The sequence below is a fragment of the Neophocaena asiaeorientalis genome, unplaced genomic scaffold (assembly GCF_003031525.2).
Source record: "Neophocaena asiaeorientalis asiaeorientalis breed wild unplaced genomic scaffold, Neophocaena_asiaeorientalis_V1.1 scaffold217, whole genome shotgun sequence".
Classification (NCBI taxonomy): Eukaryota; Metazoa; Chordata; class Mammalia; order Artiodactyla; family Phocoenidae; genus Neophocaena; species Neophocaena asiaeorientalis.
This window is the reverse complement of record NW_020172293.1, coordinates 1,456,353-1,477,334: the sequence shown is the minus strand read 5'-3', so window position 1 is coordinate 1,477,334 and position 20,982 is coordinate 1,456,353. Positions and strand designations below refer to the sequence as shown.

Below are 20,982 nucleotides of genomic sequence, written 5' to 3'. Positions count from 1 at the left end.
TTGTCTGGTTTGATATTTCATTTGAAGCTAATATTTTAATATAACATTGGAAGCTTCCATACTTTTACAGCACTAGAAGAACCATTTGACTTTAATAAAATTTAAAGGAACAATTTATGTCTGAAAACAGTAGTTTGAAAGTTAGATAATAATCTAGGTCCCCTCCCCTGCAAATAGGTGATGAGGAATATGGTTGTAATCTTTTAAAATTCAAGACTCAATCAAACTCTGCTAAATAAGTTGCAACTGAAAAGTGTATACTTTTCTGTCAACTTTATTAATTCCACAAATAGAGTATTCATATTTCAGCCTTCCCTATTTGATTTGTAGAGCATTATTTTATGCACATTGTTTACTTCCATATTTTTCAAAAAGCTATTAATTAGCAGCTCAAAGAGCAGCAAACAAGCCATCGCATTTCTAATAAGGGAGGCATCTTTTCGAAATAGCCCTCACACTGAATCTCCATGGTAATTTGTAGCCAAGACTTTGCTTTTGTTGGGTTTGTTTTTGCTTATTTTCTGGTTTTCTTCCATATGAAAGGGAGCTCAATGAACACAACCATGGATTAGTCCCCCATGGGCATGAGTTTGAATTGGAATAAATGCCATTGTTCTTTAGGCCCAGAACTCATGTATGATACTACAAAGCATTGCTCTAGAATCCTGAAGATTCACTCTACTTCCTCATATGCCCATCTATACCTAGGATAAGCTTTCTGATCCATTAGTGCAGCACATTTTTCTGACTGTTAACTGAACTAAAGTTTTTTTTGGTTTTTTTTTGGCTGTATTGAGTCTTCATTGCTGCGCGAGGGCATTTTTCTAGTTGCGGCATGCAGGCTTTTCATTGTGGTGTCTTCTCTTGTTGCAGAGCACCAGCTCTAGGCGCACAGGCTTCAGTAGTTGTGGCACACAGGCTCAGTAGTTGTGGCTCGCAGGCTCTAGAGCACAGGCTCAGTAGTTGTGGTGCACGGGCTTAGTTGCTCCGCCGCATGTGGGATCTTCCCAGACCAGGGCTCGAACCCGTGTCCCCTGCATTGGCAGGCGGATTCTTAACCACTGCACCACCAGGGAAGTCCCTAAAGTTTGTTTTTAAAATGAGCTATTAATATTTGTTTTGCTAAAAGATAAGCATACATATATATACATATATATACATATATAATTTATATATGCACTCATGGGTTTAAAATTAAAAGTCAGGAGTCATTTTATAAGCAGGAAGCTATTTACAGCACGTAATGGAAACAATAACTGCAATTATGTCTCTAGCTTCTCGCAGAAGCTGATGTGTATGAATTTTATCTCCAGCTGTTCATATCCTAAAGTTTAAAGCTTTTGAGGATTTGAATGTGGGCTCCAACACATAATTTGTGGCAATTACAAAGAACAAAGATTCGTTCAATTACATAGTATCTATCCTTGCAACGTTTTTTATCATCATAAAGTAAAAAGAATCAGTCATCTGGTAAGAAAATATGTGGGTAATTCGAAACAAACCCCTTATAAATGTCTTCAAATTGTTTTGCTTGCAAAGTGTGAATTTTTATCTTATATCCAGCTTTCTTCCCTATTGCACGCGCCATATGTGTGTGATGGTGGTGGCATTTGTCTTATGTGAGCTCTCCAAGGGATAAAGGCAATTTTACAGGCATTTTCCTTAAGCATTAAGACAGCTGTACATTTAAGAAACCCTTGGTATGCAATAAATCTTCCTTTATAAATGCTTGGCCAAGTTTTAGGCTACTGTTTGAGATCACACACAAATGTTCCTTAAACTTCGCACCTACTAAGTGAATATGAAAGCTGGTACCCAAATGAGTAGATACACGTGGCACATCCCTGCAGCATCTCCTGGCTGTGAGCAGGCCACTCTCCCTCTCTGGCTCCCGCAGGCAGCCTCCTGGCCTCCTGGGTCCTCCCTGTCCCTCTCTCAACACCCATGCTGCACTCAGTCTGCTTTTCTATCAGCAAAGTTGGCCAACACCCTGAATGTGATGTGGGGATTTGTGGTACTTATTTTGACAATTTGATAATATTTTTAAAAATCTTTTAATTATGATTAAAAATAATTTTGAGTGAAGTATACAGTGAGGAGCATCCATCCGTATACAGTTACTATAGGAGCATCAATCCGTATACAGTTACTATAGGAGCATCAATCCGTAAACGGTTACTATAGGAGCATCAATCCGTATACGGTTACTATAGGAGCATCAGTCCGTGTACAGTTACTATAGGAGCATCAATCATATACAGTCACTATAGGAGCATCAATCCGTATACGGTTTCTATAGGAGCATCAATCCGTATACAGTTACTATAGGAGCATCAGTCCTTATACGGTTACTATAGGAGCATCAATCATATACAGTTACTATAGGAGCATCAATCCGTATACAGTTACTATAGGAGCATCAGTCCGTATACGGTTACTATAGGAGCATCAATCCGTATACGGTTACTATAGGAGCATCAGTCCGTGTACGGTTACTATAGGAGCATCAATCCGTGTACGGTTACTATAGGAGCATCAGTCCGTGTACGGTTACTATAGGAGCATCAATCCGTGTACGGTTACTATAGGAGCATCAGTCCGTGTACGGTTACTATAGGAGCATCAATCCGTGTACGGTTACTATAGGAGCATCAGTCCGTGTACGGTTACTATAGGAGCATCAGTCCGTATACGGTTACTATAGGAGCATCAATCCGTGTACGGTTACTATAGGAGCATCAATCCGTATACGGTTACTATAGGAGCATCAATCCGTGTACGGTTACTATAGGAGCATCAGTCCGTGTACGGTTACTATAGGAGCATCAATCCGTATACGGTTACTATAGGAGCATCAATCCGTATACGGTTACTATAGGAGCATCAATCCGTATACGGTTGCTATAGGAGCATCAATCCATATACAGTTACTATAGTTTTCTACATGTAAGGTTAGAACATAGTATTGACAAACTGAAATAAAATTTTTTGGTAAAGACATAGACATGACAGTAACGCAAAAATAGTTTAAGGTGAAAGAGATCTCGGCGTACAGGAAACTACATGTTGTCTGAATTCCTAACTGAAATTCCTCCTTATCCTAAACCAATACCTGTCTATAAATTTGTAAAATCCTTTATGGCTTTTAAAGACTTTTCAAGGTTAGGTACCACATACAAAAAGTGACTGGATGAAACTTTTCATCTCAAAATGTATATATCTCTTTTTCTGAAAAAGGCAACTTTCCTAGAGAGCATCATCTAAATCTCCTTTCTCCAAAGTTCTTAAATATATGTAAAATATAACATGTATATTTTATTAGGAATTATGCAAAATACTTTCTCATTAGTTTACTTGTCAAATTCTGAATTAGTGACCTATGTCATTTCAAATGAATGATGATCAACATTCTCTTTGGCTTGCTATTAACGTAAAAATGAACGAGACCATTGATATCAGCTTTGAATAGAAAATACCGAAAGAAATAGATTTCCAATCATAAATTTTACTTAACATCAAAAGTTTAGATTTTTACAGCATGCATATTTACCACTGTGCTTTCTTCATTTTTAGTTTTTTTTTTAATACTTAGCTACTTCAGTAAAATGTTATTACTAAAAATAATATGTATATATAGAAAGAGAGCAAATGATAAAGCAAATGCAGTAAAATGCTAGGGATCGGGGAATTTGGGTAAAAGGTACACGGGAATTCTTTGTACTGTTCTTGCCCCTTTTCTGTTAGTTTGAAATTATTCCAAGATAAAAAGTGGCAAAATTTCTTTTTTCACTACAATAAACATACTCAGTGCACCTCGAGTACTGATAACACCCTAAATCCTAGATTTTCAACCTATAAAGCCTTTCTCTTAGAGTGAGTAACTTCTCAATGGTTTCTTTCCACGCGGGCAGTATTTTCATGAGTGTGTACACTCACATGAGAAGTTGGTGAGTAGGAATTCTTTTACTAAAAGACAGGCATCAGGGCATAAATGTGTACGTGGCTTCTTCCCCCTTGTAAATGTTCTGTCAACAGAACGTTTATTCATTTATTCATTAAGTTTCACAACACAGGCAGGCAGTTTTGGCATTCTGAAATGTTAGAACCAGAAGAAACCTAAATAGATCATTTATATTTCATAGATACAAATGACTCCCTGTGACTTGCCCAACGTTCCAGGCTGGTTAAACAAAGCCAGGGCCGGAATCTGGGTCTTCTGATACCCATCCAGGATATTCTCACGAACAAACAAATAAGCGAAGTTCAGAAGAAACAAGGAACTTACAAAGTATTCTCTTGTACAGAAGAAAACGTGCTCCATCTAGTTGAAGAAAGAAAGAAGGAAGAAGGGAGAGGGGAAGAAGGGGAGGAAAAAGAGAGAGAGACAGTATTTTCACATGAAAGGCCAAGGAAAATCAATGTAAGTCTGGAAGGAAGGAGACTGGAGAGAACAGTAACACTGAGGCAGGTGGCAGTGGTGACAGAGACTGACAGCTGGAGAGCTTAGAGACCACCAAACAGGAAGGATATAGACCTAGGAGATGGAACAACTGAAAAAGAGAATATAGCAAAAGCAAAGAAATCCTAGGATGTAACTTAAAGGTTGGAATGGAAAGGCAGAGAGCATTCTTGCTACGCTCTAAAGGGCAGGAACTCTACCTTTTTCATCTTTATTTCTACCTTCCCCAGTCCCACCTGCCCCTAAATATACACATGGCAGGTGCTCCACAAATGTTCAAGGAATTTCATTATGTAGCATTGTCTGCAACGATCTACACAGAGACGGTGCCACAAACCTAGGTGAACTGCAAATACCATCTGATATAAATCCCATTCATTCTTCTCCCATGACTTGAAGCAGAGAATCATTAAAAAAGTGGACTAAAAAAAAAAAAAAAAAAAAAGTGGACTAAACTTATAAAAATAAGAGATAGTGATTTATGACTTGAAACAGGAAACACAGGAGAATAAATATTGAGGATCCTCTAAACCAACTGTTAAAATATTTCCAGATTCTAAAATACCTAAAACTGTGGAGCAGTGTCAGGTAATGGACTTACCTACATGAGAAGGATGTGACTTCATTTCCCAGGTGCAGGTTCAGTGTAAGACTTCAGTATGCCCTGTTACTGCATATACCCATCTTGCATGAAAGAAGATACCATGTAAGCCAAACTCCTTGATTGAAACCTTGATTTCAGGAAGCTCTTTTTGAAACTTCAGACTTAGCCCAAACTACCAGATGGTAGTAAAAACATATTCTCCAACAGTAAAATGATAACGTGGTGCTTTGGGGGGATAGGTAAGACCTGTTTATCCTTTACGTGATGATGCAGTCTGCTAGGCTGCCTATATACTGTGTATACTTGTAAGTTCCTAAGAGAATAGATCTTAAATGTTCTCACCAAAAAAAAAAAAAAAAAAAGTAATTATGTGGTGGGATGGAGTTGTTAGCTAACTCTGTGGTGGTCATCATTTTTCAGTATATAAGTGTATCAAATCAAGACATTGTACACCTAAAACTTACACAGTGTTCTGTGTCGATTCTATTTCAATAAAGCTGGGGGAGGAGAAAGAAGATAATTTCCCAGGAAAGTCACTCAGAGCTTCATTCATTTATTTGTAATTTATTTAACACACCCAAGTCTCCCTAGAGTCAGAGGAAAAGGGTACAGTATCATAGAAACTTTTACGAATAAAAGTTCGTGTCCTCATGGAGTTTTCATTCTAATGAGAGAGAGGGAGGATAAGTGAAAATGCTAGAAATACTGTGAAATAATTTAAAGCATGGTGGCTGGGACAGGGCAGGGATAGAAAGTGACCAGTGGAGGAATGGGTATTGCTGGATCAGACCAGGAGACGGGGAAGGGGCTCTCTGAGGGGGTGAGACCTGAGTGATACGCGTGGAGCCTTTACTGTGTTGGTGATCCATGCTGAGCAGTCCACGCTTGCATTTTCACCTGCCTTAGGAGCATGTGGAAGCTTGCAGCCCTATCAGTTTGTGGTGGCCACCCTCCCACGCTGCTGTGTGAGTCTGAGGACTCAAGGTAGTAATCTCAAATCCCTCCTGGGGTGACACTTTGGCCCAAAGTATTTAAGCTTGTTGTTGAGGCCATAGCTGTGGATGCATCTTCCATAGGCTTTCTTACTGCTATGTCCTTCCACGCCTCACACTCAAAGTTCAATGCAGAACAAGGAGATCTTGTTTCAGGCATGAGGTTTTCTAACACCCACGGCTTCTCACTTCCTCTCTCCTTGATGCATACTTAAAATGATCCCTTTTTCAAAAGGGGATTGGGAGCATCTCAACAGAGTAGGGATTATATATGTTAGACAGCTCAGCTTTACTGTAGTTAACTACTCATCTGCTTTAAATGTATTTGTTTAATGTACAGGGCATAGCAGAGGACTTTCTGAGTAGTTACATGAGCTACATTTCTCCACATATACTTAAAACAACTGAACATTTTGAAATCATTACGGCCATAAAAATACATAATATGTTGTTTTAGGCATGATAACTACTAAAAGTGAGTGCTTTGTGAATCCTGAGTAACAGCATTTTTTCTCCATTGGTTTGCCTGGAGATGCTAACAAGTATCTTAAAGGTCTAAGCCCATTGTTTTCCAAGTTACTCTGCTCTGTATGACCTGCCACCGAAGCACTCAGCGGATTTTGACACAGGCAAATAGAAGTGACAAATGCATTGATTTAGACCCTAACCTTGAACGCTTTCCATAGAAAATACACAAAACCTCTTTTGAACTTTGCAGTTGCCATTTAAGCTATACTATGCTGTCAGCATAATGTGTCTGACAGTCACGTAGTTCTAGGTCTGTGTACATCTCCCAAAGTTACCTTCAAGTGAAAAAGCTGTGAAACTTCAAACATTGTTTCCATTTTTTGTACTGGGTAAACTGAATGTCTTTCAGGTGATCTAACTTTTAGACCAGTGGGTTCTGCCTCATTTTTACATATTAGATTTTGTTTTATTTAAAAATATACACTTACTTTTTTTCCTGGTGACACTCTTGACTGTGATTTCAATTTTATAAGGCCCCAAAAGCAGAGATTAAAACTTTGGCTTATGAAATGCCCCACCTGCCATTGGCTAAATTCATCCATGAAGATCCCAGAAATAAATTCTCTTTCTCTGAACTCCTGTAGTACATTTTACCTAGCATTTATCTATCCTGTGTTACTTTGCATTTTGGGTATTTATTTACAAAGCTAATCACTCAAATTTTATCTTAAATCCACTGAGGACAGAGAGTTTGTTTTAAACATCTTTTTATCACCCATCACAGTGCCTTATTATAAGGTGTTCAATGAAAATATTTAATGAATTAAAGAATATATTAAAATGGTAATGAAAGTAGCCTGTAACTTTTGTTTGTGAATGGTGCAGGGCATTCTTCCCCAGTCAGTAATTATTTGATACACTTCCCCAGTAGTTGCTTTATCACCTGAGAAAGTGGGGGGAACCCTCCATGTAAGCATCACTACAAGTCCGAGTTCAGAGGTCGTCTGTGTCCTGTCTTTTACACATTGCAGCACTGGGGGTGAGGGGGACCCAGTATGAAGGCAAAAGTCATAGAAGCAAAGCTACAGCACAATTCTTCTTGTCCTTTTTGTAAAATAGATTATCAGTATCTATGTTGTGCTGGTACCAACATCTTACAGTAATTATTGTTTTTATTTTATGGATTTTATATTATACTCCACCACAAATGATTACCAGATATTATTACTTTGTTAGATTGAGATTGTTACTTCTGTTTAGTAGATGAAAAAAACAGAAGTTTAAAGAGTAAGAAAATTCCAAAGGACTCTATGGCTCGTCAAGTGGCAGAGCCCAGATGGGAACCTACGTGTTCTTGGTTCTCCAGCCATTGGTTGTTCCTGTGACCCACAGCCGTTCACCCCAAACAATGTAAATGTCATCATGACTGAAAAACTATGTTCTTGAGAGATCCAGCATTTCTGAATTCAGATAAAAGGCTTAAATTGGGGGAAGTGTAACCCTAAAATATACCTCATTAATATTCTATCAATTCTGGAACATGATTTTATTACTGCTCATTAACAACATAGTCTCCTGCATCTGGAAAACTTGAGATGCCTGTAATTCTAGTATAGAAGCTAGAAACTTTTTATTACTACCCTGAGTATCATCAGTGCTAACTTTAATGAACTGGCACTTCTGGGGAGAGAGAAATAAAATGATACCCTCAGTTTAAGGGCAAGGTCATAGGGAGTAATTTTTTATCATATGTGTAAAGTAGAATTTTAGGTAATTGCTGCCAAGTTACATATTGTTCACAAAATTTTAAGTGTTTCTATACATATCATGTCCCGTTATAGAATGAATACATAAATGAAGATGTGGATGCTAGAGTTATTGAATACGAAGATAACCGGCCTCTCCTAGATATGTTTCTGCAGAAGCCAATGGGTTTACTGTCCCTCCTCGATGAAGAGTGTAGATTTCCCAAGGCCACCGACCAAACTCTTGTAGGTGAGTTTTAAATTCAGTATGTCTACATAGTTTTCATGTAATACGGTCATGTAGTTATGAATGACTTAAAAAAATGTTTTTAAATATCTAGTAGAGTATTGCTGTGACAAAGCCTGCATACCTAACTTTGGGGAATAGGCTTTGGATCTAATACCTAGACCAGTGAATGTTTATAATAGGGTGAAATATTTAGTGATGAATTAAACAAGTTTCAGTATTGGACTTCTCCTTATATTATGGTAGAGCCCCAATCATAGGATTTTATGTTAAAAATGACCTTAGTAATTATCCAGCCCAAAACTAGAAATCGGAGGACAGGGCAAAAGGACAGCTCCAGAATTGGAAATGAGATACCTAACAGGGAGGAAATAAATTCATCTGTGATGTTCTTGTCATTTATCTGACTCACTGATTGCCTATTCTCTCCTCTAGTTGGACGATACTAGATGGAAAAGAAAATAACCCCAACGTGGTGGGGAAATCATTTCATACTAGTCCCTTGATTTTGATGTTAAAATGTAACTTCTAGGACATGAAATAACAGAGAACTTGTGCTGGTAAAACTGTTGTAGACATGCCTGTATGATCCTATTGTGTTTCCTATGTAATCAATAACAACCTATAGCTCTTCTTATAAAAAAGAGAACCAAAATACCAAATTTCTAGGCTCACGGCTTCACATCCAGCTGTGTTTCACAAAGCTCTCTGGACAGTCTCAAGTACTTAGTTTCCTTCCTCTGTACCAGTGGTTCTTAAAATGGGGTCCCCAGGCCAGGAACATCAGTATCCTCTGGAAACTTGCTAGAAATGTTAATTTTTGGATCCCACTCCAGACCTGTTGAGTCAGAAACTCTGGGGGTGGGACCCAGCAGTCTATTTTAACAAACCCTCCAGGTGATTCTGATGCTTGCTAAGGTTTGAGACCTGCTGACCTAAATCATATTGGAATGGTAAAATTCATGATCTCAAGTTTTGCCTTACCATTTATAATTATATTACAAATCTGCTTGTAATAACTATATAAAATTTTCTGTGTTTATTCACTGCACATTTTCCATTTTATGGTGAAAGAGATGATTCTGTCAATTGGTATTATTTTTTTTTTTTTTTGCGGTACGTGGACCTCTCACTGTTGTGGCCTCTCCCGTTGCGGAGCACAGGCTCCGGATGCGCAGGCTCAGTGGCCATGGCTCACGGGCCCAGCCGCTCCACAGCATGTGGGATCCTCCCGGACCGGGACACGAACCCGTGTCCCCTGCATCGGCAGGCGGACTCAACCACTGCGCCACCAGGGAAGCCCTCAATCGGTATTTTTTGAGGCCCTCTTACATGCTTGATATTGGAGTTAAATTTTTTTCTACAGAAAAATTTGAAGGTAATCTGAAATCACAGTACTTCTGGAGGCCTAAAAGAATGGAAGTTAGTTTCGGAATTCACCATTATGCAGGAAAGGTAAGAACTCTGAAACATTATAACTGAGTTTCTCTTTAGTCTTTCATTGAATAATAAGGCCACAAAAATTATGGCCCAAAATATTTATAGATGGCTGTAATGATATAAAGAGTACATCTTTCTGATCCTGAGGTGTGGCTTGGCATGTGGTTGGCTGCCAATGGGTACCTATTTTTTTCTTCTTTTAATGATAGCTGAGAACCTTTTATATAAACTGCCTTCTTCATACTTGAGTTGCTTCTCTGTCCATGGCAGCCTTTGTCTTTCCTCCTTCCCAACAAGAGAAGGTACCAGGCTGGAGGTACGGCCAGATCCCTGAGCTGATTAATTAGAATTAACTGATGGGCTGTCATGCAGTCAGAGGAAGCAGTGTTTATGCATTGGTGGATACACTTCCTATACCAGAGCATACCTCAGATATGCCATCCTACATATGGAAAGAAACCCAGGAGACAGTTTCTTTCCCTTCTGTAGAGAATAACAGGTCTTTCCCTCACAATGATGTTATAAATATTGGAGGACTAAGAAGATATTCAAATCAAGAAGGAATTCATAGACATATACAAACAAAATAAAATACCACAGAACCCTGAGCGTTCTAGTCTAGTAGAACTTCTGTGTCAGTCAGTAGTCCAGACTTTAGTCATTGAAAACAAAATCTACCTTAAATATCACAGTTACAACCTTTCTCATGATTTTCAGCATGTGATTTTCCAAATAAGCCTACTTTAAAATATTCGTTAAGAATTTCCTATGATCATTTTATCCAGTTCTTTTAAAATTAATTTATTTATTTTTGGCTACATTGGGTCTTTGTTTCTGTGCGCGGGCTTTCTCTAGTTGCGGCGAGTGGCGACTACTCTTTGTTGCGATGCGCGGGCTTCTCACTGCGGTGGCTTCTCTTGTTGTGGAGCACAGGCTCTAGGCGCGTGGGCTTCAGTAGTTGTGGCACACAGGCTCGGTAGTTGTGGCGCATGGGCTTAGTTGCTCCGCGGCATGTGGGATCTTCCCGGACCAGGTCTTGAACCCGTGTCCCCTGCATTGGCAGGCGGATTCTCAACCACTGCACCACTAGGGAAACCCTATCCAGTTATTTTTAACAACTGTATTAGTCTTTTGGGCTGCCATAACAAAAATACCACAGGCTGAGTGTCTTAAACAGTGGAAATGTATTTCCTCACAGTTCTGGAGGCTAGAAGGCCAAGATCAAGGTGCCAACACATCTGGTGAGGTCTATTTCCTGTCTTGCAGATAGCTGCCTCCTCCCAGTGCCTTCATATGGCCTTTTCTCTGTGTACGTATGGGGGAGAGAAAGAGATCTCTGGTGTATCTTCCTCTTCTTATAAGAACACTAGTCCTGTGGGATTAGAGCCTCACGCTTACAGTAAACTTCATTTAACCTTCATTACCTCCTTAAAGACCTTGTTTCCAAAATACAGTCACATTGGGGATTAGATTTTCAACATATTAATTTTGGAGGGACAAAATTCAGTCCATAACAACAGCCACATTGGACCATCCTACAGAAATCTTTGGGTTGCATTGATCTATAAAAATCTTAAAATTATTTAGAAGTGCCAGAAACACAAACACCCACAGTGTATTTAGACCACACTACTACTGAGACTAAATCTATAAAAGCCTTTTCACTGCAGGTGAACCAATTATCATAGAAATGAGAATACCTTGGTGGCCCCAACCCTCCAAATAGAGAAGGGAGACCCACAAAATTTCCAACATGATATAATAAATGGGAGGAATCAAACCTCTTTGATTATTTCAACCCAAATACAATCATTATGACACAAATTTTTCTCTGAAAAGATACAGTGTAAGCCTGGGGAGGTTCACTTTTCCAGCCAAGTTGTAAGGGACTACCTTTGTGAATCTTTGTGTACCTGTCACTTAGCGCTGAGTAAAGCTCTCAGTAAATACCTATTGGTAATGATAACGATGCTGCTGGTGAGGATGAGGGTGATGACACTGACTGTGACAATGATGATAACATGCTTTATCAACAGGTCATCTATAATGCAAGTGGGTTCTTAGCTAAAAATAGAGACACCCTTCCAACTGATATTGTGCTACTTTTGAGGTCATCAGAAGACAGTGTAATTCGGCAGCTAGTCAGCCACCCTCTAACAAAAACAGGTAAGCCGAGGCAATTTCCTTCCATTTTTTTGGTGTGTGAGTTGGTTTTATTTTTACAAAGAAGCTAGGTTTCCATTAAAGAAAAGTTTTGAATTACTCACCAGAAAATACGGTGGTGTCCTAGCTGCTCACTTAAAGAGTACCGTCACCTTCAGAGAGTTCAGAATTACCTGCTGTGTCAGGAGTGGGCAACATTGGATGAGTCTTTGAGATTCTACAGGTTTAGTGAGTTCTGCCTAATTGATTAAAAAGTTGTGTGCCTTTTTCCAACCAACCATATAATCCTTGCATTTGCTTTTAAGTAGAAAAAAAATGTAGTTTGGTCTTTTTCTTTATTGGAGTTCAGAATTGTTCTCTGCACTTCATTTTTTATAGTTTGTTGAGGTATAACTGACACACAATAAAGAGCATATATTTAGACAGTAAAATATGATGAGTTCTTGACATACATAGATGAATTTTCTGCATCTACTGAAATTATCATTTGTTTTTGCTTTGTTTTTGCTTTATATCTGTAAATATGGTGAGTTACATAGATTGATTTCTGAATGTTTTACCAACTTTTATTCCTGAGAAAGTCTTTTTAAAAAATTTTTATTGAAATATAGTTTTTTTTATATTGGAGTATAGTTGATTAACAATGTTGTGTTGGTTTCAGGTGTACAGCAGAGTGGTTCAGGTATACATATACATGTATCTATTCTTTTTCTAGTTCTTTTCCCATTTAGGTTGTTATAGTATATTGAGCAGAGTTCCCTGTGCTATACAGTAGGTCCTGGTTGGTTATCTATTTTAAATATAGCAATTTGTACATGTCAATCTGAATTAGCTTTAGAGTAGGTTGTGTCTTTTAGGAAAATTTTCTATTTAATCTATGCTGTCAAATTTATTGACATAAATTTGATAATAATCCTATTATCCTTTGAATGTCTGTAGATCTTGAGGTTGTATCAGCTCTCTTATTCCTGATATAGATAATGTATGTTCTCTCTCATTTTATTCTTGATAGATTTTCTAGACGTTTATCAATTTTATTGATATTCTCAAAGAACCAACTTTTAGTTTCATTGATTTTGTCTATTGAATTTTTAGTTTTAATTTTGTTGATTTTTTTTTTTTTTTGCTTTTGTCTTTATTGTTTTCTTCTGTTTCTTTCAGGGTTTATTTTGCCTTCTGATTTCTGAGATGAAAACTTAAGTCATTGATTTAAGAAAATTTCTTCTTTTCTAATATAGGCATTTATAGGGGTTATTTATAAGTATTACATTTAATTTCTAAATATATTGGGATTTCCAGGTATCTCTTTGTCATGAACTACTAAGTTAATTTTGTATTGCTCAGAAAGCATACTTTGTATGATTTAATTCATTTAAATGTATTGAGACATGTTTTATGGCCCAGAATATGCTCTATCTTGTTTTACGTTTCATTTGCACTTGAAAATCATGTGTATTCTGCTGTTGGTGGGTGGAGTATTCCATAAGTGGCAATTAGGTCAACTTGGTTGATAATATTGGTCAGATCTTCTGTATACTTACAAGTTTTCTCTCTCCTGGTTCTCTCAGTTACTGAGAAAGTGGTTTTGAAATATCTGACTGTAATTGTCAATTTATCTATTTTTTCTTTCATTTCTATCAGTTTTTGCTTTATGTACTTTAAGGTCTGTTATTGGATGCATAACATCTAGAATTGTTATATCTTCTTGATGAATAGTCCCCTTTATTATTACTAAGTAACTCTTTTATGTCTGGTAATATTCTTTGTTCTGAAATCTACTTTGCCTGATATTAATAGGAAGACTCCAACTTTCTTATGATTAGTAGTTAAATGGTGTATCTTTTTATGCTTTTAACTTCAACTTATTTTTGAGTTTATATTTAAAGTGGGTTTTTTGTAGACAGCATATAATTGGGCCTTGCTTTTTTAAATCCAACCTGATAATCTCTGCCTTTTAATTGAGGTGATCAAACAATTTACATTTAATGTGATTAGCGATATGGTTGGGCTTGACACTATCTTGCTGTTTGTTTCCTATTGGTTACATCTGTTCTCTCTAGGCTTCGTTGGGTTCCTCTCCCTGCATTGCAACATAAACCCTCTGGACAGAAAGCTGGAGTAATCATAGGGCTCACCTCATTTGTTTCCTCTCTCTCAGGGATCAGTGTCCTATACTGATGCAAAAATTGTTGCTTCATGCAAAAATTGTTGCTCCTAAACAAATACTACATGATTCCACTTACATGAGGTGCTGAGAGTAGTCAGAATCATAGAGACAGAAGGTAGGATGTTGGTTGTCAAGAGCTGGGATGGGGGGCATGGGGAGTTCGTATTTAATGGGTATAGAATTTCAGTTTTACAAGATGAAAAGGGTTATGGAGATGGATGGTGGTGATGGTTGAACAACATTATGAATGTATTTAATACCACTGAATTGTACACTTAGAAAGGTTAAGATGCTAAATTTTATGTTATGTTTATTTTACCACAGTAAAAAAATGGGAAAGAAAAAAAAAACCTGTTCCATACACTTCGTATTTCTTTTTAGTTGTTTTCGGTGAGAAGGTAATCCAGTTTGTGTTACTTTATCTTGTTCATAAAAAAAGGTCTTCAGTTTTGACTTTAACAATTGTCTACTGTAAATCAACTATACTCCCATAAAAGTTTTAAAAAAAGAAAGCCTTTGAATGTTAGAAACAATATAATTGTATTAAAGCTCCAACTTTGGAGCATTTAGCACAAGCAGATTGATGCGGCTCTCCCTTGTCTCATATTAACTCTAAAAGATGATATATATTATAAATATTCTTAATAAAGTGAATTCACATAAAGATAGCCATCTCTTTTTGTATCTGCCAACAGCATCTACGCATCTAATTTCATGTTTTCACCCTTATAAAATATGCAACCAGGTTCTCAATACTATGCCATGTCTCCTGACTTTCAGCAGAACAGTGTCTAGTTGGCCAGGGAGGAGAGCAGAACTCTATAGTCAAAGGTGTTTCAGTAACTCAACCTCAAAGCTATCAAAGGTGTTTGGGGTTTACATTCAGCTAGATGTGTACACATATAATAATAATAACAATGACAATAGATGACGTTATTTAGAAATTGCAATGTGCTAGGCACTGCACTAAGTACTTTCATTTACTTCTAAAAACAACACTCGGGCTTCCCTCGTGGCGCTGTGGTTAAGAATCCGCCTGCCAGTGCAGGGGACACGGGTTCGAGCCCTAGTCCGGGAAGATCCCACATGCCGCGGAGCAACTAAGCCCGTGCAACACAGCTACTGAGCCCGCGTGCCACAACTAATGAAGCCAACACCCCTAGAGCCTGTGCTCCGCAACAAGAGAAGCTACCGCAATGAGAAGCCCGCGCACCGCAACGAAGATTAGCCCCCGCTCACTGCAACTAGAGAAAGCCAGTGTGCAACGAAGACCCAATGCAGCCAAAAATAAATAAATTAAAAACAACACTCTGAGGAGGAACTGCTTTTACAGATGACACACTGAGACTGGGAAACGTTGAGCTGCTTTCTCAACATTACCCCGCTGAGAAGTCTTAGAATTAGGCTTGAAAGCTCAGGTTCGTTGGTTCTACATTATGCTGTCTCCAAGATTCTAAAATAACCATGGCCCTTTGCATGCAAATATGAAATATAGTTCGGCCAGCGTTAGGGGGAAATACATCAGAATTGCTGGCAGCTCAAATCTCTAGTTTGTTTTATCACAGGTTCGTTCATCAGGTCAACGATAGATGCAAAGAGGATATATTTCTCTGAAATTAAGACCTACACTAATTTTAGTTCTTGCTGGTATGCATAAATGAGTTTTTGAAAGGCTCTCACTTTATTTTGTTGTTAAATAATTTTATGGTTAGTGTGTAAATTTTGTTAAAGGGAAATTAGTAATCTTTAAATTTCCTCTAGCTGCTTGATTTTCAGATAGACTTAAATTTTTACTTTATGTTTGGTTAATATTAAGTAATGATATTTATTAAGCAAAGGGTCTATCCTAATTCATGTGCTTCTAGCACTTTGTATGTTCATCATGCTTCCAAGAAATCTCCAAGTCTATGATCACTTTTTCACCCAATTAAATTATTTTTTAAAAACTTTCCCTGGTAATCCTAAAAAAAAAAAGAAAGAAAGAAAGAAAAAGAACAGTAGGCATATCTCCTGAAGCTGCCCCTCTGATGGTCATCAGTTACCGTCTCTGTCCACTCAGCTCTGTTCAGCAAGAGTCACATTTCAAGAGGGAACCATGCCGAATGCAGTTTCAGCCCCGCACAAAAGTCACACCCCCTGCCCAGCACTTTTCCTGGGGTGATGAGGGAAAGGAGAGCAGAGCAGGGCGCTGCCAGCCGCACCCCAGGTAGGGCTCCTTCCTGCACCCTCATCTCTGAGCCAGCCTTCTGCAGCCACAAAAAAAAAATGTGAGGAATTTGCCAAAATATGTAGCCTCATTGCCTGCAAGAATGAAAGAGAAACAATCTTCCTGAAGTGATATGGAATTCTGGAGATATTTTGAACATTCCTACTAGGATGATAAACTCTTGGCTCATGGGTTAGTTGGTGTATTGTGCTTGGTGGGAGGTGGGCAACGAGTGAAAGAGAACTGACATTTCCAGGCACCACGGGCTAGACACACTGTCACCTGTCATCAAAATCCTGTGAGGTAGGCATAATTATCCACATTTTATGGACTCACACTGTGACTCAGAGACTAAGTAGATGATCCACAATTTAAACACTACGGCTGGTATGCAAACCCAGGTCTTCCTGGCTTCAGAGGACGTAATCTTTCTCACTACACTGTGATTTTCCACAGCCTTGGGTTGTATACAATTATAGAGCCCTAGCACCAGGCATATATTTCTGAATGTTAGGTTGAAAACGTCCTTTGCCCTCAACCACACTTGATTTGCTTATAACCACTTCATGTGAATTAATGATCCTTATGATTTTTAAGGCCCATTGTAAAGCTTACATTTGCATTAAAGAAAGTCTCAGATGCTATTTAGCACACACACGCAAAGAAGCAAATTGCTCCCTTTATCCTAATCACCCCATATCTTGTAGCAATTAAATGGAAATCCAACACTTACCTCTCCTTTTTCTATTCCCTAAGCTGGAGTGTTTTTCTGAATTTAAAATTTGTTATACATTTTCAAGTAATATTATTTTATTTCTAAGTGTCTCAATAACTAGTTAACCAAGCACGTGAGTATGAATATTGCAGGGCCAGCAATGCTTATTTTAACATTGAAGTAAATGGAGGAAATCTTCTACCATTAAGGATTCCAAAAGGTGTATTAATTTTATCTACATTCCCATAGGTAATCTACCATATTCTAAAACTAAAAACATAATAAACTATCAAATGAGGACTTCAGAAAAATCAATCAACGTGACAAAGGTAAGGAAATGTATTTTTCATGGCAGTTGAGTCTAAGAATCTAACCTTTACAATGGAAGTATTTGTATGATAAGAGTAAACAGCCTTTCCCTTCGTTTTCTCCCTTTGATCTTTCTTTTCTACTTAAACAGATATTTATGTTATGTTCATATTACTGCTAGTCACTAAGATAATCATGCATTTCTGATATATTCCTAACTCTTCATTTATAGCTAGTTTTAATGTTACTCTAAGACCAACTAAAAATGTATTAGCTAAGGTCAGAGATACATTCCATGCAAAACTGATTAAAATCCCAATGAGACTGGCAAAACAATTACCTTAAAATTAAAATTCAACATTTTGTTATTTTATGTGTGTGAAGGCATAGACTAAGGAAAATTCCACGTGCTCCCTGTAGAGCATAAATTACAATAGGTGCTGAACTATCGCTGTCTTTCTGGGTCTTAGGGTGAAACTGGAGAAGCCACCCGTCACGCCAGAGAGACAACCAACATGAAAACACAAACGGTTGCATCATATTTTAGAGTAAGATATTAAATTATGTTGTGTGTGCTTAGGCATGTTATTTATTCTAAATGGGAGTTACAGATTAAAAGTAAGTAACAAATATCAGAGTGCTATTAGCAAAAGAGAATTTGTGTTGTATTTCATTTACTATCTGTTAGATACACGATATACTACAGTGCATTCTCAAAAACCTATGGGTTGGTTTACTTTGGTATTTTATTGATGAAATTATTGTATACTAGGTCAATCTTAATGGCGGTCTGTAGCTTGGTTACAATTTGTCCATAGAACCAAACACATTTTCACTAGAATAAAGCCTAAAAGGGTTTGAAATTCAATGGTAGGAAAACCATCAGCCCTCCTTCCCACCCCTGAATGATCTTAAGGTAGACAGATGGGACAAGGTTGAGCATCCACCTCCATTCTACATCTCCCTGTACCTAGACGAGCTGAACACCTCAAAAGAAAAACAGAACTGGTGTAGGCATGGGACAAAGAGAAGGGACACCAGGGAAATACCAGTAACATGCCAAGGAAGTGAGTCACTGTGTCCTTAGCATAGGACCAAGGTGACCTTTCTTCCTTGGACAAGATAGGAGAGAGATAGGAAAGAAAAGAAGCACTTCATTCTCTCTGTGCCCTGGAGAACAAACTCTAGATGACCCTGCCTTCATTATTGGTTCCAGTTCTTGTTTATCTCTCTGATAAAATCATACTAACAAGCCAATGAAAATGAATAAAATACCACCTAAAATTTAGAAATTTATTAATATCATGTAATGTGGGAGAAGGGGAGGAAATGGGGTTAAATTTACTACATGTTCAGTGAATAAATCCAGTTCCCTAACAGAGTCATGAAATACTTTTAAAAATAAGTGGGTAGCTTTATTAAATATTTCTCAAGTCCTAAGCTCGTAGCAGACAGTGTGTGCTTAACATCTTTGAGTAGCACGTAGTGCATTTATATGCTTAATATCTCATTTGTTGCTGGTACATCCACCTTACAGCAGGCTGCAGCACAGCTGAAGGACTGAAAGTATTTACAGCCAGATTATTTTCGTCTTTAAGTAAGTCATCCAAGACCATTATCATACCACTGTTGTTGACATCAAACAGTGTGTGTATGTTCCAGCCACGCATTCATAAAGTCGTTTTACACCTCGGGCTGCAGTGAAAAGGGATAGGAGGCAATTCCGTATAGTATGTACCATATTTTAAGTTATGTTTCACTCTGCAGAGGAGGATGAACATGATATAATACTCTGCCTTGGTCCCTAAGGAGCACCAGTGCCTAAATTGTGGGAGCTCTTGCTCAGCACGCCAACAGACACGTCTATCACCTTTCTATCTCTAGTGTCTGGCAGACGTTTGCAATGATGACTCCCAGATAAATGTTATGAACAGGGCCCCAAAGTGGCAGACCCCAGCTGTTTGAAGAAGCTCACAGCTGAGTGTCGGTGCCCAAGAGGAAGCTGTGCAAACCCAGTGCTTTGTCAGTTGCCCAATCCCAGGATTTGGTTTGCACTGGCTTTGTAACCCAGGCTTTATGTTTCCATCAGTAAAGGAGATTCAGCCGTCAACAGCTGTCTATGTTCGTGCACTCGTTGCCTTGCCAACGATCGTAATCCCGGTCTTTGACGTACTGGTTGGTTGGGATTTCATTTTAGTTGAGCCATGATTATCCTACTGTGTTATACTTGGTTGTCCAGCGGTTGGCTGCTGTTTTAATACGGTGTTGCTGCAGAAGACGGTTTTCATATCTATGTGGTTAAAATATTTCTAAAATCAGAAGATTATCAAGCTAGAGCAGATTAGAATACTTAAGTGGATTTGCTTATTTTTATAACTGTGTCTTACATAGTAAAATGCATTAACTTCTCAGTCCTTATTTTAAACTAGGAGATGATACTGAGAGGGATTAAAGTGTTTACTTTCGTACTTTCTACAAAAGAAGAACTAGACAAGGAAAGTAATCGTATAACGAGGAAACCAGATTGTGTGCTAAATATTGTAATTTGGCCAGTTTCCCTGAGAGGATATAATTACTTCCAAACAAGCTATATCAAAAATAATTTCGTCTATTAATTAAAGTTGCCTTAAGAATTCACAGGCAAGGGCTTCCCTGGTGGTGCAGTGGTTGAGAGTCCGCCTGCCAATGCAGGGGATGTGGGTTCGTGCCCCGGTCCGGGAAGATCCCGCATGCCGCAGAGCGGCTGGGCCCGTGAGCCATGGCCGCTGAGCCTGCGCGTCCGGAGTCTGTGCTCCGCAACGGGAGAGGCCGCCACAGTGAGAGGCCCGCGTACCGCAAAAAAAAGAATTCACAGGCAACCTTTTAATAGCTAAGTTCCTAGTTATTGCCTCTACATTTTTATGAGTAAATATGTATTTTTAAAAATATACTATCAAGAAAATATTTATTAACACATATATCCCTCATTGTGAATTACTATGTAACTCTCAGTTTTCAGATTTTATTCTTATAATTAAAAGAAAGACCTGCGAGCTCATAAGTTTCTGAATGCTACGCTGGGAATTTTATTTTTGTTGCATATTATAGTATTCTCTGATGGATTTGTTATCTAAAATGGTGGTCGGCCAACCTCACTTTGTCCGCTGCATCAAACCAAACAATGAACGTCAGGCAAGAAAATATGACAAAGAGAAAGTCCTGCTCCAGCTTCGCTACACAGGCATTCTGGAAACAGCGAGAATTCGAAGGCAGGGATACTCACATCGGATACTTTTTGCCAACTTTATAAAGCGGTATGTGGCCTTCTTTTTAGTTTCCATGTACAGTAAAAATCCTTGAGAAGAATGATAGGAAACAGAAAGAGAATCACGCAGGGGTTCTAGAAAGGAGGCATTTTGTTCATGAAAATGATTGTGTGTCGAAAGAGCAGGTAACTCTTAACTGGGGCTGGAAATTTCTGTTGTCAG

General features: G+C 38.3%; 1 protein-coding gene across 1 annotated transcript in view; it reads left to right on the top strand.

Annotated features, from left to right (window-relative positions):
• MYO3A (myosin IIIA) overlaps positions 1–20,982 on the top strand; it is a 182,192-nt gene that overhangs the window by 114,742 nt on the left and 46,468 nt on the right. Inside the window, exons 21-26 of the mRNA XM_024765514.1 lie at positions 8,365–8,518; positions 9,882–9,970; positions 11,992–12,121; positions 17,456–17,535; positions 17,986–18,063; positions 20,603–20,808. Coding sequence (XP_024621282.1) covers positions 8,365–8,518; positions 9,882–9,970; positions 11,992–12,121; positions 17,456–17,535; positions 17,986–18,063; positions 20,603–20,808 — 737 coding nt within the window. The remainder of the gene's footprint in view (positions 1–8,364; positions 8,519–9,881; positions 9,971–11,991; positions 12,122–17,455; positions 17,536–17,985; positions 18,064–20,602; positions 20,809–20,982) is intronic.